We start from the raw sequence: 16,937 nt of genomic DNA, 5'->3' as shown, positions 1-16,937 counted from the left end.
ATCTCACGTAGCCCAGGTTGGCCTCCAACTCCCTATGGAGCTGAAGATGCTCTTAAACGTCTTATCCCCCTGCCTGAGTGGAGAGACTGCAGGCATGTCCCACCACACTCAATTTGTAGAGTGCTGGGGATTGAACCCTGTGTGCTAGGCAAACACTCGACCAACTGAGCTACACCCCCAGCTCATTTTTTTTTTTTTGTTTTTTGAGACAAGATTTTGCTATATAATCTGGGCTAGCCTGAACCCTCATCCTTTTGCTTTCATTTCCTGAGTGCTGAGATGCCAGGCATGCCCCACCACTCCTGGTTAATGCAGTGCTGGAGATGGAACCAAGGCCTCCTGCATGCCAGAGAAGCACTGTACCAACAGAGCCACATTCCCACACCCTAATCTGTGATTTCAGTTTTAAATTTGACATTACACTTTTCTTATTCATTGTATGTGAGGGTGGGTGGGGTATGTGAGCCACAGTGCACATACGGAAGTCACATGACAACTTACAGGAGCTGGCTTCCTTCTTCCACCACGTAGGGCCTGGGGATTGAACTCAGGTGGGCAGGTCTGGAGGCAAATGCCTTTATTCACTGAATCATTCCAACTAGTCCCCTAGTCCAGAATTTTTACATGAAGTTTTACTCCAAGGCTGCCAAAGGGACTGAAGCAAAGGCCACTTGCAGAGGCAGAGGCTTGGGCAGAGCTTTCTGTAGCTCCTCCCTGCTCCCTCACAGGCTTCTCAACAGAAGCTCAGGCAAGAGTGAGAGGCCAAGGGGGGCCGGGGGGGGGGGGGGGGCTGCTGCGGTGCCACCACTATGGCCTGCTCTGAGCACTGCCTTCTCTAGGTAGGGAACCCTAACCCCTAGCAGGGGCTCACACTGCCAGCCTGAGCCCCACCTCGATAACCTCTCACTCTGTCATTTTGTAATCTACAAATCAAAACCAAACTATTTCATGCAGGCTAGTTCTGTGTCAACTTGACACAGCCAGAGTGAGCTGAGAGAGGCCCACAACTGAAAAACTGCCTCCATAAGATCTGGCTGTAGGCAAACCTGTTAGGCATTTTCTTTTCTTTTTTTTTTTTGGTTTTTCAAGACAGGGTTTCTCTGTATAGCTTTGCGCCTGTCCTGGATCTCGCTCTGTAGACCAGGCTGGCCTTGAACTCACGGAGATCTGCCTGCCTCTGCCTCCCCAGTACTGGGATTAAAGGCATGCCCCACCACCGCCCGACTGGCATTTTCTTAATTAGGAGTTGATGGGGGAGGACCCAGCCTACTGTGGGTGGTGCCATCCCTGGGCTGCTGGTCCTGGGTGCTATATGAAAACAGGCAAGCAAGCCAGTAAGCAGCACCCTCCATGGTCTCTGCATCAGCTCCTGCCTCTAGGTTCCTGCCCTGACTTCTCTCAGTGACGGACTGTTACCTGGAAGTGTAAGCCAAATACATTCTCCCTCAAATTTCTTTTGGTCATGGCATTTCATCATGGCAATAGAAACCCTAAGACAATGCTATTTTCAAACCGTCCCTACCCAAACAGTAGCAATTTTCTCAGTAACTCAGCTGCATAATTGGATTCTCCAGACTGACTTCATCCCCTGAGAGGTCTGAAGTGTGTCTCTGGGAACCTGGCCCAAACCTGGCAGCTGTGTTTGTGGGTCAGGGGTGGCTGCTGTTCATCGGCACACTGGGCTACAAGTGGAGAGGGCCACAGCCCAGTGGCAGCCAGGGTGCCATGCACTCACTGCACTCCTGTGTATACGCCCGCTCAGTGGCCTGCTGCCAAGATGCTCATTAATACCTTTTTATGGTCCCCTTTCAACCCTGAGGCTTTTGCAGATAGCAGGAAACAGAATTTCCTGCAGTGTGAGAGGCTGGCAGCCAGCCCCACACCAGGAGTGAATTTGAAGAGGAAAGGTTAGAATGGCCAAGTCACAGGGAATTTTAGACTTCCTGACCACACTTTGTGATGACAGATTTGTTTAGTGGAGATGGGAGAGGTGGAGGAGGGGGTCCCCCTGCTCACATGGGACCAAAGTGCTCAGGTCTCCATCTTCAAGACCCAGGGCTGCCATGAGTGGTTAAGGCTTGGGAGGTCCCAGTATGGTTTTAATCATATTCTGCCCAATGAACCAAAGAAGGCAGTATTTTAAGACTGTGTGTGTGTGTGTGTGTGTGTGTGTGTGTGTGTGTGTGTGTGTGTGTGGTGGGTGGGTGGGGCTGTCTTCTTCCAGGGCAGCTCTGACTTTCTACATCCTCTCTCTGCCGCACGCACAGGTCCTCTCCCAGGATGAGCGTCTGGGTCTTGGGTTGCTGCCCCCCCACCCAGAGCCCGTTCTTTTCCTAAGCTCTTTGTTCGACTTTTCCTTTACTTCAAAGCCATAAAACTGGAGGCTCTTAGGCCACAATGCTGCTCTGAGCTCTTCTGAGATAACAGAAAGCCACCCCTAAGCCTTCACCATCAATGCTAATTCAGTCGGGTCTGTTAGGTCTGAAAGTACCAAAAGGCTTTTAAAAGAGAACAGCTGATACAGAAGCCATTAATAGTTAATGTGCCCTAAAACTTTCTCACTCAATGGAATTTTAATGACTCCTCTAGAGTGACTTTGATTTACTGTCTGTGTCTCTGTGGTGCACTCACCAAGCCCACTGTTTACCTAGCAGGGCGGATGCTAGGGATACAGACCACCAAGAAGCCTGCACCTTAGCCCTCGGGGGCCCTGCCCAGGGTAGCATGGGAAGATGGGGACCCATCCAGCACTCATGTAGGCTCTACACAGACTTGAGGACTGACCTACCCCTGAGAGTCAACAGTGTCCTTAGGCCTCAGCAGCATCGTGGATAGGATGGAGAAGAGCTTCAGGCGCATGTGTGGGTCCGTGGTGGGCTGGAGACAGGTCCTGAGGGTGGGAATCACATGCTGCAGCGCTTCTCCCACAGCCGGGCCTGGAAAACAGAGGAGGGCTGCAGCAGGCTGCTGGCTGGCCAGGCTTCTCCGGTGGGGAGGAGACAGGAGCAGGCGTGTTGGGAGAGCCGCCCTGCAAGCCAGTGCTGGGGCTCTCCTTCCTCCCACACTGCTCTCCCAATGCTGAGGACACTAACAGGAGACTAACCCCAGAATCCTCTTATCACGGGACCAAGACACAAATCTGGCTTCTCTTACAATCTCCAAATTCTTTCTTTAAAAATTTTTTCTCCATTATTTTTAACAACATGCATGTGTGCCTGAAGATACGTGTGTATAACTGTAGTATCTGGAGGCCAGAAGCCATGACCTCCCTGGAGCTGGGGTCACAGGCGGTCAGAGCCACATGACATGGGTGCTAGGAGCCAACCTCAGACCTCTGCAAGAGTGGTAAGAGGTCTTGTTTTCTTTTTTCTTTTTTTGGTTTTTTGAGACAAGATTTCTCTGTGTAATAGCTCTAGCTGTCCTATAACTTGCTTTGTAGACCAGGCTGGTCTTGTACTCACAGAGATCTGCTTGCCTCTGCCTCCTGAGTGCTGGGATTAAAGCTGTGTGTCATCATGCCCCACAATATTTATGCTTCATAGAGAAGTTTTTTTTTTTTAATTTATTTATGTACATTTTATGTATTTTTTTAGTGCTCAGACTGAGCATGTATATCTAAATGCCAGAGAGGGCATTAGATCCCATTACAGATGGTAGTGAGACACCATGTGGTTGCTGGGAATTGAACTCAGGACCTCTGGAACTGTAGCCAGTGTTCTTAACCACTGAGCTATCTCTCCAGCCCTAGTTTATGTTTGTTTGTTTTTTATTTGTTTGTTTGTTATTGTTATTTTCAGACAGGGTCTTACTATGTAGCCCTGGCTGTCCTGGAACTTACTACATAGACCAGGCTAGCCATCATGCACATGTTACACAGTGCTGGACTGGAACCCAGGACTCCAAGTGTGTTGGCAACCACTCTAACCGTGGAGGTAGCCCAACCCCTCACTAGGTAGATTTGTATCTTGGAAGGCAGTTTGCTTCTCACTGAAATTCAGGTGGGAGTGGCAGCTTTCTTCTCCTGCAACCCCTTTCTTTGTGAATGAAATGATGCTGAGTTTTTATTCTGAGGGCTGCCTCATCAGCTGCAGGGTTCCAGACGTTCCTGCCTCTGCCTCCTGAGTGCTGGGAGAGGTCTTAACGGTTAAGCCACTTCTCTAGCCCCCTTTTTCTTTTGACACAAGATTTTACTCTATAGCCCAGACTGGCTCTGAACTCAAGACAATACCTTGGCCTCCAATTGCTCCTACATGGCCATACACCTTCTTGTAGAGGCAGGTCTCTCACAGGCCTAAGATTTGAGGATTAGGTTAGCCTGGCTGGCCACTGAACCTTAGGGACTGACTGCCCTGTTTCTATATCTCCATGGGCTGGGGTTACCACTCAGGAGACAGAAGCAGGTGGATCCCAGTTTGAGGCCACCCTGATCTACACATCAAGTTCTAGTCCATCCCAAGCTACACAGAAAAACCCTTTCTCAAACAAACAAGAAAATGCCTGGCATTTTTTACAAGAGCCTGGCGATGGCCCTCAGGTCTCCTTACCACTTCACAGGCCTCCTTACCAAACCCTTACATCTATCTCAAGTCAAGAAATATCTGAACCACGTACCACAATCAGCCAAAGCATGTGCACCATGCTCAAGCCTTACGGTATGGAAGAGAAGGGACGGGATCCTGCTCCCTTCACCCCACAGCCTCTGGAATGGGTCACATACAGCTGACATGCCGGAACATGTCCCCCAACACTTCCCAGTTGTGCCCCGTGCCCCAAGTGGAACTTTGTATTTCAGCATAAACCCAGGCACAGTTTGTTAATTCTACAACTGGACAACAAGCCAAGTCACCTAAATCTCCTGCCTCAAGATGCAGTTCTCAATCCAGTGTGTCCAGGGTCTGTGCAGTGGAAATGGGGCTAAGGAGGCAACAGCTGACCACCCGAGGCTGTGTGGGTCTGAGGAAGAGAAGGAAACCAGCACAGTGGGAAAAGCGGCTGCTGGCCTGACGAGATGAGCAGGATCCCTCCCGCACTGGCCAGTGCCAGGGGGTTGCTCCACGCAGCACAGGCAAGTGCCAGGGTTTGCTCAGACTCTGTCACCATCAAAGGAGAGACGTCTGGAACCCTGCAGCTGATGAGGCAGCCCTCAGAATAAAAACTCGGCATCATTTCATTCACAAAGAACGGGGTTGCAGGAGAGGGAAGCTGCCACTCCCACTGAATTTCAGTGAGAAGCAAACTGCCTTCCAAGGTACAAATCTACCTAGTGAGGGTTGGGGCTACCTCCACGGTTAGAGTGGCTGCCTAGCACACTTGGAGTCCTGGGTTCCAGTCCAGCACCATGTAACGTGGGCATGATGGTGAAAACCTGCAATCCCAGCCCTCAGGAGATGACTTCAAGGTTCATCCTGTTACACAGCCAGTTTGAGGCCAGCCTTGGCTGCACGAGACCCTGTCTTCTAAACAAAACAAACCCATCCAGAGAAATGTGCTCCACAGTAGAGCAGGTCCAACTTTTCTGGGGGATGGGGCCTGGAAGCAGGGCATAGAGCTGCACCCTCAGCTCCTGCTTCTGCCCTGGTCCTGGCTTGGGTTTACCCTGCAACTGGTCAATGCCAACAAGTGTGCCAGCCCGTCACAGTGCTGTTATCACCAGTGTTGACAGGGATGGGAGGAACTATTGTCCTAAGTGAGTCCTTGTACTTCTGGTCTTTATATCTCAGTAAGTCAAAGCAGAAAGACTCCAAAGGCTCCCAACGTGTAGGTTTTCATGCCTATACCCCCCCATCTCCCTGGCACCTAGGGCCCCGAGTCACCTAGCCGGGCCAGCCAGCAAGCCCCACAGATCCTGTGCTCCCCCCCCCCCCCCCCCCCCGCCAGGATTACAGGAACATGACGCCTCACCTGGCCTTTAAAAAACGATTTATTTTATTGTTCCCTGTATGTGCACTATGTGTGTGTCTGGTGCCAGCAGGGGCCAGAAGAGGGCACTGGAGCACCTGGAACTGGGGTTACAGGCAGTTGTGAGCCACCATGTGGGTGTTAAAAACCAATGTATGTCCTCTGCAAGAGCAGCAGGTGCTCTTAACTGCTGAGCCGTCTCTCCAGTGTCACACTTGGCTGTTTGTGACTGGCTCTGGGGACTGAACTCAGGTCCTCATGCTTGTGCAACAAGCACCTGACTGAGCTGTCTCTCCAGTTCCCGCGGGTGCCATCTGTCTTCTGAACTGTTCATATTCTAAACAACTGCGGCAAACACTACTTCTGCATAAACACAAAGACACCATGTCACCTGCTGTGCTGGAGCATGGGAAGGGGCTTTGCTGATGGATTACAGCCTCTCCTCCCCAGAGCTGCGGCCTCAAGTGGGATTTGTGAAGGGAGCTGGACCACTTGGCATTAAGAATGTTAAAAAACAAAGTAAAGCCGGGCGGCGGTGGTGCACGCCTTTAATCCCAGCACTCGGGAGGCAGAGCCAGGCGGATCTCTGAGTTCGAGGACAGGCACCAAAACTACACAGAGAAACCCTGTCTTACAAACAAACAAAAAACAAAGTAAAAATAAAACCCCAGTAAGGATTATAAAGCAATGCTTTTCACTTCCACAGAGCCTCCAGGGGGAACTCAGGGCCACATGCCAATGAGGCTGGAGATGCTTAATTTTACTGTAAAACAGAAGTATCTGAAGAATACAAGCTGTAAAGGAAGCCATGTAATCCCAGCACAACTAGTTGGAGACCATTCTGAGCTATGCAGCAAGACCCTGTCACACAAACAAAAACCACGCGGGAGCAAGGCCGGGTCCTGGGGCCCAGGCTGGGGAGGACGGTGCAGCTGAGGCTCACCTGCCTGGGTGAGGACCACAGAGAACTTCAGCAACTGCACGGAGTGCACCGTCCACTCGCCATGCGAGGCCGTCAGCCGTTCCAGGAGCGCACCCACATGCTTGCGGTAGAGGTCCTGACTGCTGGGGAGGTCCTCCACCTCGGCCAGTGTGTCCATGGTCTTCTGGGCCTAAAAAAGGGTAAACGCAGGGTGAGACTAGTCTAATTTTTAAATTAAAAATGCTTTTTTGAGGAGGCTTTTTGAGAAAGGATCTTATGTAGTCCAGGCTGGTCTCAAACTTAGAATATAGCCAAAGATGTCCTCAAATTCTTAATACTCCCGTCTCTACCTTCTGAGTGTAGAAATTGTAGATCTGTGCCACCACACTCAGTTTATGCTGTATCATACTAGCTAAATACTCTACCAACTGCCGGGCGGTGGTGGCGCACACCTTTAATCCCAGCACTCGGGAGGCAGAGGCAGGCGGATCTCTGTGAGTTCGAGGCCAGCCTGGACTACCAAGTGAGTTCCAGGAAAGGCGCAAAGCTACACAGAGAAACCTTGTCTCGAAAAATCAAAAAAACAAAACAAAACAAAACAAAAAAAACTCTACCAACTGAGATCTAGCACCAGCTCTAGAGGCCAATTTCTCTGTTCATTTCCATTTACCGGTTTACTTTGTCGGGGGATGGGGGTGGGGGGATGCACGCCACGGTGCACGTTTGACAGTCAGAAGTGATTTGAAGGAGTCAGTTCTCTTCTTCCACCACTGGATTCCAGGGATCACACTCTGGTCGTCAGCCTTGGTGTAACTTCACTTGCTGAGTGCCCTCACTGCCCCCTAGAGTCTACTTTTTATATATTAATTTATTCTTTGGTTTTTTGAGATATGGTTTCTCTGTGTAGCCCTGGCTATCCTGGAACTTGCTTTGTAGCCCAGGCTGGCCTCAAACTCACAGAGATCTGTCTGCCTCTGCCTCCGGAGCACTGGGATTAAAGGAATGTACCACTGCCTAGCTAAAGTTTGCTCTTTTTTTTTTTTTTTTTTTTCTCGAGTCAGGGTTTCTCTGTGCAATTTTGGTGCCTGTCCTGGATCTCCCCCTGTAGACCAGGCTGCCCTCAACTCACAGAAATCTGTCTGGCTCTGCCTCCCAAGTGCTGGGATTAAAGGCGTGCACTACAAATGCCCGGCTAAAGTTTACTTTTTTTTTTTTTTTTTTCCTCAAGACAGGGTTTCTCTGTGTAGCTTTGTGCCTTTCTTGGAACTCACTCTATAGACCAGACTGGCCACGAACTCACAGTGATCCGACTGGCTCTGCCTCCGGCGTGCTGGGATTAAAGGCATGTACCACCACCACCACCACCACCACCACCACCACCACCACCACCAACCACCCCAGCTAAAGTTTATTTTTTAAAGGTTAACATTCTTAGAGATTTTCTTGTCATCTGAAGCCTATGACCTAAAGGAACCATCAGCTAAACAGAAACACTTGACCAGGAGGCAAGTGCTATAAAACAGAAGCCCCGCAGAGAGCAGGCTGATGCCCTTCTACAACACTCTCATACATGGATTTGCCTTCGTCTGTGCTGTTTGTACAGCAAGTAGTAACAGACACAAACCTATCCACTCAGGAGGTCAGGGGTCCAGGTGTGTGCATGCGTGTGTGCATGTGTATATGAGTGTTTTGTTGGGTCCTGAGAGCTGCAGGAGCGTGACCATACACGGACAAAGGGAAAGTAGTTTTAAAGATATTGGATTGGGGGTGGGGGAAAGGGGGTGTTGGGGGGGTGGGGGGGCAGCAGGTGGCTCAGTCATTTGCAAGCATGAAGACCTGAATTTGATCTCAAGAAGCCACATAAGAAGTCAGGCATGGTGGTATATGCCTGTAATCTCAGCAATGTAGAGGCAGAGACAGGGGTGGGATAGGGGGTGTTGACCTTAGGACTGGCTGGCCTGGCCTATTTGGTAAGCCATAAAAGACTGTCAAATACACAAACAAAAACAAAAAACACATTAGGGCTGGACAGATGGCTTAGCAATTACGAGCACATACTACTCCTGTAGAGGACTCGAACTCAGTTCCCAGCATTTATGATGAGTGGGACACATCTACCCATAACTCTAGCTCCAGGGAATCTGAAGCTCTTCCCATCCTCTGCAGGTACTGCACTCATGTACACATACACACATTAAAAAACCTTTTAAAAAAAGTACAATAGCTGGGCGGTGCTGGCACATGCCTTTAATCCCAGCACTTGTGAGAAAGAGGCGGGTGGATCTGCGAGTTAGAGGCCAGCCTGAAATATAGAGCGAGATCCAGAACAGCCACCAAGGCCACACAGTCTATAAAAACAAACAAAACAAAACAAAACAAAACAAAAGAGGAGTAAAATAAAAGACCAAGGACAAAAGAGAAGACTCATCAAGTGGATGGTGTCAGAGGAATGGCACTGACCCTACGCACGTGTGCTGACCCGTACACTTGTATGCACACACTCACAAAATAGAAAAAAAGAAATGGCTACAATTTACAGTCCTATCAGTGACTCAGCACACAGACGGCTGAGGCAGGAGGATCAAGAGTTCAAAGTCAGCCTGGGCTATATAGCAAGATCTTGTTTAAAGAACAAAAACCCATGGCAGAGAGATGGCTCAACAGCTAAGAGCATGTACAGTTCTTAGAGGTCCTGAGCTCAGTTCCCAGCACCCATGTCAGGCAGTTCACAACCAAGTGTTACTCTAGGGGAGTCAATGTCTCTGGCCTTTGAGGGCACTTGTGCTCATACGCACATGCAAACACACATACATACACAACTAAAATAATACAATCCCCCCCCCCCCCCAAACCAGACAGAAACAAAACACCAAAAAACACTAAAGGGAGTGGGGCTGGGAATGCATGTCAGTGCATAGTGCAGACTTAATACAGCAAGGCCCTGGGCCCATCCCAGAACTACGCTTCCATCCTATACACACACAACAAAACTACTACCCAAATCTCCAAAACCATAAAACCAGGGCTGCCCTCACCCTCCACCATTTAGCTCTCCTACTGAGACCAGATCTCAAGGTAAAAACAGCCCGCTGGTGGCTCTGCCCACAGAGGGTGATGGGCAGCGAAGGAGAGAGCTGCAGCCACCTCCTAGGATTTAATACATTAGGCAGTTCCTGACATTCCTTGGCATCAGGGGCCTAGGCAGTCGGCCGTATCTCTCTGTTCCTGACCTGATGGGTTTGGCTTCCTTCCTGTGGCCTGCAGGCACAGCCTTGCTAGAATTTATAGCTCTATCAGTGACAAGCTGTCTTGATGACATATGACACATACCTTCTGCAAAGGTTGTCTTCAAAGAGAAGAATCTGAACTGAGAAAGTCCCTAACAAAAGAGGGGGAAAGGCTCCTTCTGGCGGGCTCCACAGGACACCTAAGCATCCTGCAGGCCCATCCTGCTCTGGCTCACCCTGAAGCAGCAGCATCTGCCCCCATGAGCTTGAGGCCCACAGGGATGTTAAGGGATGTGTGAGTGTATGTTTGGTGTCTGTGGAGTGTGTGGGTATGTGTGTGTGTCTATGGGGTGTTTGGTGTCTGTGGGGGTGTGTGGGTATGTGTGTGTGTGTCTGTGGGGGTGTATGCACATGTGTATGGTGGTATTTTATTTGTACTGAAATGTGATTTTAATTGTATGTTAATAAATAAAGTTGCCTGGGGGTCAGAGCTATTAGAGCCATAGCAAGAGCGTGGCGGTGGTGGTGTACGCTTATAATCCCAGCACTTGGTAGGTAGGCAGAGCTAGGTAGATTTCTGTGTGTTCAGGGATACAGCCAGCATTGGAGACACACGCCTTTAAGACCTGGAGGGCTATACATACAGGCAGTGAAGAGGCAGTCATGTGTTTGGGTTTACAACCAATGAGAAGGCAGAGCAGAAAGACTTTATCAAGACAAACACACAGGAAGTAGGTCTCTTTCGGAGAGGTAGGACCACCACAGGAGGAAGGGTGAGATTTTAGCTCTGAGCTCTGACCTCTTGGTTTTCTGCTTTACATTGGTCTGTGTTTCTTATTTAATAAGACGGTTGGTTACATCTACACATGTGCATGTGGAGACCAGGCTGACATTGTCTACTTCAGTCATTCTCTATCTTATTTTCTGATAGGAAGTCTGCCTTCAGAAGTTCAAGGCTAGCCTGAGCTACGTAATAAGTCTGTCTCAAAAACAAAACAAAGAAACCCAAATAAAATTAAAAAAGAAAAATTTAAAGCTTAAATACATGTCAAGGGGACAGAAAAAGCCTCCAAATGCTGGGCTGCCATTAACACAGGACGGCCACTAGACTTCTCTACAGCGTTTGCCTGCACAGGAATGCTTTGAAGCCTCAAGAGAATTTTTTTTGGGGGGTGGGTGGGGTGGGTAGGGGTTCAGGAACAGCCTTCACTCCTAGATAAAAGATAGGTCAGTAGGTTGAGGGGACACTACCTGAGGCCACTTTGTGAGTGACTCCTAAATGCTCTGAATTCTTTCACCTTCGCTAGTCAAGCCTGCCCCAGGCCTGGAATTCACCCAAGCTGGAGACTGACAGAAGACAGCTCCGTCTCCTGTGGGAAGAGACCAGCTGCAGGGGGCTGTCGGCCTTACCTTCTTCCAAAGGCCCGCAGCCCCTGAGACTGCCATTATCGTCACCAGCACCTCCATGAGCTGCAGGCTGACGGCACGACAGTCTTCCCGACACACAGACAGCAGAGCCTGCACACACAGCAGCAGATGCTCCAGGTAGAGATCCTGCAAGAGACAAGTGGGAGTCAGTATCTCTCCCTCCGCAGCCCACTGCCAGTGTGGGGCCCACACATGTACCGAAAGCCAAAAGAGGCACTGCGCCCACTTCAGGGCTACCCAGCCCCGACCAGAGCACATCCACGGAGAAGGGCACAGTTGGTCCAGAAGGGAAGCTACAGAGGGATTAAGGACATATGCTCTGAGAGCCAGGCAGCGGTGGCGCACACTTTTAATCCTAGCACTTGGGAGGTGGCGGTAAGCAGATCTCTGTGAGTTTGAGGCCAGCCTGGTCTACACAGCAAATTCCAAGGCAGTCATAAAGAATCCTGTCTCGAACCACGCCCCCCCACCCCCCCACAAGACCGCAAGAATATATTTTGTGAAATGTTCACTAGTATCTTAAAACTTAAAAATGCTGTTCCTATTTGTTCTGTGCTCTCTGGAATCTGTGGATAGATGTGGTAGAGGAATGATAAATGACATGAACGCACAAAGAAGTCTGTGGAACTTCAGTCTTCCTAGGTGAGAGTGCCAGAGGTGAGGGAGAGTGCAGCCTCTCAGCATTCTGAGACATTTTGGCTGGCATACCCTGCCCCTACCCTAAACTCTCCAGTCCAGAGACTGGCTAGGCTACCCTTCCCCCAGCTTCTCTGATTTTGAGATAGCCCAGCCATTTTGACTACATTGGCCTCTTGGCCTCCTGGCTCCCGGCTCCCAGATCTACATCACCTGCTTCAGTCTGCAGTCATGTTCATTCTGGACTCTCAGATGTCTCTGCCTGTGCCTGTGTTCTCCCTTACAGTTATAAAAAAACCTCAACCTCTTAGGAGCAGTCATGGTCTCCTTTTAGTTCTTTTTTCATTCACAGGCCTATTATTCCAGGATCAAAGAGGCGGAGGCAGGGGGAATCAGAAATTCAAGGCCAAACTCAGCTACACAGCAGTTACTTCAACCTGTGCTATATAAGATTTTTGTCTCCAAAAACCAAAACCAAAACCAAACAACAACAACAAACAACCCCCTAAAGCTCACATTAATAACTTTGTGCCAGGAACATAAACTGTGATACACCCATGCTGAAATGACTGCATGTCTTGGACCCACTCTAAAATACCTAGAGTGGAGCCGAGGCTAGGGCTTAGCTGGTAGTGTCCATCCAGCTTGCACAAGCTTCCTGACTGATGTAGGTGCTGGAGGCTAACCTGCCCATTCTTGCTCCTCTGGCTTCAGGTGCATTTGCTACAGAACCATGGCTGGGTGACCAGTGGGACCCTGTGAAGAACTTGCCATGGGCTGTAGGAAGGCAAAAATTGATATCCTTTATTATTCCTCTACCATGCCTATTCCACAGGTTCTATAGTACACAGAATAAGCATGGCAGTGACAGTTTTTCTTCTAAACTGAGTTCTGGGAAACGTGGACTCATCCATAAGCATGGCCTGTCTTCACTCCTTCCCAAGTCTTCAGTCCTATTCCCATGGGTTTCCCTTATTATTTTTATTATCTAAAAATAAAATGTCTAAGCCGGGCAGTGGTGGTGCACGCCTTTAATCCCAGCACTTGAAGGCAGAGCCAGGCAAATCTCTGTGAGTTCGAGGCCAGCCTGGGCTACCAAGTGAGTTCCAGGAAAGGCGCAAAGTTACACAGAGAAACCCTGTCTCAAAAAAAACAAAAACAAAAACAAACAAACAAAATAAAATGTCTTACAGTATCCCCCAACCCCACCAGGCTGTTCTTGAACCTGTGGCCAGTGAGCAGAACCTAGTATCCCAACAATACTTGGTCCCCAGTTGGTGGGCCTATTTGAGAAGGATTAGGAGGTGTGGCTTTGTTGGAGGAAGTGTGTCATTGGGGGTGGGCTTTGAAACTTCAAAAGCTCACACCACTCCCAGTTAGCTCTCTCTGACTTGTGGTTGTGTCTCAAGATATAAGCTCTCAGTTACTGCTCCGGCGCCACGCCTTTCTGTTGCTGTGCTCCCTGTCATGATGAAACTATAATCCTCCAAATAAAATAGTATAAACAGCCTTGGTGATGGTATTGTATCACAGCATTAGAAAAGTAACTAAGACGACAGGTATATGGCACTATACCCATGGGTCTCTCACTCTGACAACAGAAATGGCTGGACAGAGGACCAGGGCTGACTTCTGTCAGCCAGTGTCCCTCCCCCAAGCCCAGCTTTGCCAGAGCTGAACCAAGGTGCACCAAGGCCCAAATAGGTTGGCTGGCCAGTGAACAGAACCAAGTCTCCCAACAAGAGGATCTGGGTGCTTGATACGGGGGTATGCCTAACTCAATTCAATACAGCAACCTTCATTCTGCCCTCAGCAGAGGCAACCAGAACATATCCCAGTGGTAAAGCTGAGGGCTGGACTGCTCTGGCTCAGTTTAAAGTGAACCTGTCTGTCAGGTCACAAATGGTTACCTCAGACACAGGATTCATGTGCTGATGTGTTACCGACAGAATGAGCTCTTGGTCACCCCCGACGATGTGCTGTTCATACCAACCTTGATGTTGTGTGTAGTCTCTGATTCCAGAGTAGGACCCAAGACTCCCTCAGACTCATGCCATTGACCCATGACCACTCACAGCAGCAAGACTAACTGGAGTCTCCTGGGAGATGGGTGTGCCCCGAACTGTCCAAGCCACTGGCACCCGGGTGTGCTGCCGCCCTCGGGTTGGCCACCATCAGCAGCTACACTGACAGAGAGGCCAGCAGGGCTACCTCCCTTCTCCAGCACCAGGATGTCCTGGTGCCCACCTGGTTCCAGGCAGACTTACATTCTCAGACCCCTGGCAGATGTGCTCCTGGGCCAGCTCTGTGGCTATGACCTTGAGGTGCGGCTGGAGGGTGTTCTGGGGGCAGCCCTGGATGACAGATGTGAGGATCAAGAGGCCAGAGGTGGAGGGCGCCTTCTTCAGCATTGCTAAGATTAGTTTCAGAAACACTTCTGGGTTGACGAACGTGCCAATGAGCTCTGCGGCTCTTACACACTGTAAGGAAGACAGGGAGAAGCAGAGTTTAAAGGTGGGGTTCCGGCTAGGGCTCCCAGTGGTGCCCGGGCTTGCCCACAGGGCTTCCCACCCGCCAGAGGGCACGGTGTACAGGACCCGTGGGGAAGCAAGCACTCCCCTTTCTCTCCTGGGGGAGACCAAGGGCTCTGAAGTGGTGTGTCTGGCTCTCCTGCCTCTTGTGACACCAGCAGCCTAAGCTTCTCATTCACACACTCAGTGCCTCCACACCCGTGACTGACGCAGGGCATCGCTGCATCAGCCCACGGCCCCTCACTGCTGTTTCCATGAACTTCCCTCCTAGACGACAGCAGAGCTGGGCAGCAGTGAGGGCTGCCCAGGAAGGGGGCTGGGCAGCTGGAGAGGGAGGTGCGATGCTCGTGGTCCTGGCCAGCTCTGCATCTGCATCATGGAGCAGACAGGGGCGGCACACAGGGGAAGGCACAGGACACACGGACACAGCAACCTTCACATGGTGCTTCTCACCATTCCCTCCCTCTCCTTCCTAAATCCACATGGAGAGATACAGCAGTTCAAAGTTTTATGATAAGGCCTGGGGAGGTGGCTCAGTGAATAAGGAATGACCTGCTGGACAAGCCTGAGGACCAGAGTTCGGATCCCCAGCACCCATGTAAAAGGAGGGAAGGGGTGGCGGCCTCCTGTCATTCCGGTACCTAGGAGACAGGCCAAGGAGATCCCTGGGGCAAGCTGGCTAGGTAAGACTAGATGAATTTGTGAACTTCAGGTTTAGTGAGAGGCCCTGTAATCAAGTGGACAGCAGTTGATACCCAATGTCAAATTTGGGCTTCTATAAGCATGTGTACACTTGCACATGTACACACACACATGTGCACACACCACATGGCCATACATATGCAAGCATACATGAATACACTGCAATGCCTCCTGCTCCGAGTTTTGTGTGGAAATGACAGTAAGCGTGCCTGGGCTGAGGAAACTGGTCTCTTAGGCAAACTGACTGCTGACTGCCGGGTCACTGGAAGCAGAGTACTGCAGGGTCTGGACAAAGGTGCACATGCTGCACACGGCCTGTGTGCTCAAGTGAAACAGTTTGCTTTGATGGCCCCATCAGGGCCAGGCTAGTGGTTGAATATGGAGGAGGCGGAAGGGCAGGCGGCAGCTGATGAGCACAGAACTGATGTGTACAGGGCTGAGCTTTGCCACTTGCAAGATGACGGGACACTCACACTGCTGACCACGGCCTTCTCCTCGTCGGCACACGCCAGCTGCAGGGTTCTGAGGAGGATCTCCAGATGCTGCGTGATGTGGTCCTCTGCGTGCAGCAGCAGCACGGGCAATAGCTGTGCGGCCTTTACCCGTGTCCCTACCACCCAGTCGGTGATGTCACGACAGACGGCAGGAAGCACCTTGGAGAGGTTCCTGAAGACCAGCTCTCGGCAGCCCAGGCCAGGACGGCTCTCTAGAGGGGAGAAGACGGGAACCCACAGAGATAGCTTCAGTCTGACAGACTGAAACTTCTCAAGACGGGAAGGAGGGCTGGGCTTGGCAGCTTTCAACTATGATCCTGAAGCTCAAGAGGCTGAGACAGGAGGATTGCTTCAAGTTTTAGACCAGCCTGGGTTATACAGTTCCAGGTTATCTTGGGCTGCAGAATGAGACTCTATCTCAAAAAGAGAAAAAAACAAAAACAAAAAACCAACCAAACAAACAAAAAACCCCACCCCCCACAAAAAGGGGGGAAAAGTGAGGGTCATAAAGTATTCCTCATGGCCATGCTGAGGTATGACACACAAGAAATCACACTGGGACACACCTGCAAACCATCACCATAACCCTGAGGTAAACTTAGCTCGTGGGCTCCCGCCCCTCCACCCAATGGACCTGGTTATAGACTGGTGTATTCTCTAGCACCTTTGCTCGGTGGACTTGAATAACAAACACCCACTCTGCTGGAGTAGTCTAGGCAGTGAACACAGCAGTTTCCCCATTCACCTCCTGAGGGCTGTTTTAAATGGCATTGTGCTGAACTCCTAGTACACAGTTACTAGCGGGGACAGATCATACTGCAGGTACTTGCTTGACTTAGGAAAAAAAGCACCTGCCTATCTTCTACAGGACCTGCACCATTCAACTTCCCTGCCATGGTATGGCCAGCCTTCAAGTTAGCTGAGCCTGGAAGGGTACAGTGGCATCTCCCTGAGGTCCGATTTCTGTTTCCCCAATACCAATGACACTTCACAGGCTTATGTGCTGTTTAAAAGTTACCATCCTGGGTGATATCTTTCCAAATATTGTTTGTTTAAAAGTTTTGAATTGAGCCGGGCGGTGGTGGCGCACGCCTTTAAT

At 50.3% G+C, this 16,937-nt stretch overlaps 1 protein-coding gene across 1 annotated transcript in view; it reads right to left on the bottom strand.

The window, feature by feature from the left end:
* The window catches only part of Dnaaf5 (dynein axonemal assembly factor 5), a 37,669-nt gene that overhangs the window by 9,367 nt on the left and 11,365 nt on the right, over nt 1-16,937 (bottom strand). The window contains exons 5-9 of the mRNA XM_042268219.2: nt 15,818-16,050; nt 14,379-14,591; nt 11,458-11,601; nt 6,842-7,010; nt 2,789-2,936 (exon numbers count right to left, since the gene is read on the bottom strand). Coding sequence (XP_042124153.1) covers nt 2,789-2,936; nt 6,842-7,010; nt 11,458-11,601; nt 14,379-14,591; nt 15,818-16,050 — 907 coding nt within the window. The remainder of the gene's footprint in view (nt 1-2,788; nt 2,937-6,841; nt 7,011-11,457; nt 11,602-14,378; nt 14,592-15,817; nt 16,051-16,937) is intronic.

Source organism: Peromyscus maniculatus, chromosome 23 (assembly GCF_049852395.1).
Source record: "Peromyscus maniculatus bairdii isolate BWxNUB_F1_BW_parent chromosome 23, HU_Pman_BW_mat_3.1, whole genome shotgun sequence".
NCBI lineage: Eukaryota > Metazoa > Chordata > Mammalia > Rodentia > Cricetidae > Peromyscus > Peromyscus maniculatus.
This window is presented reverse-complemented; position numbering and strand designations above follow the sequence as displayed.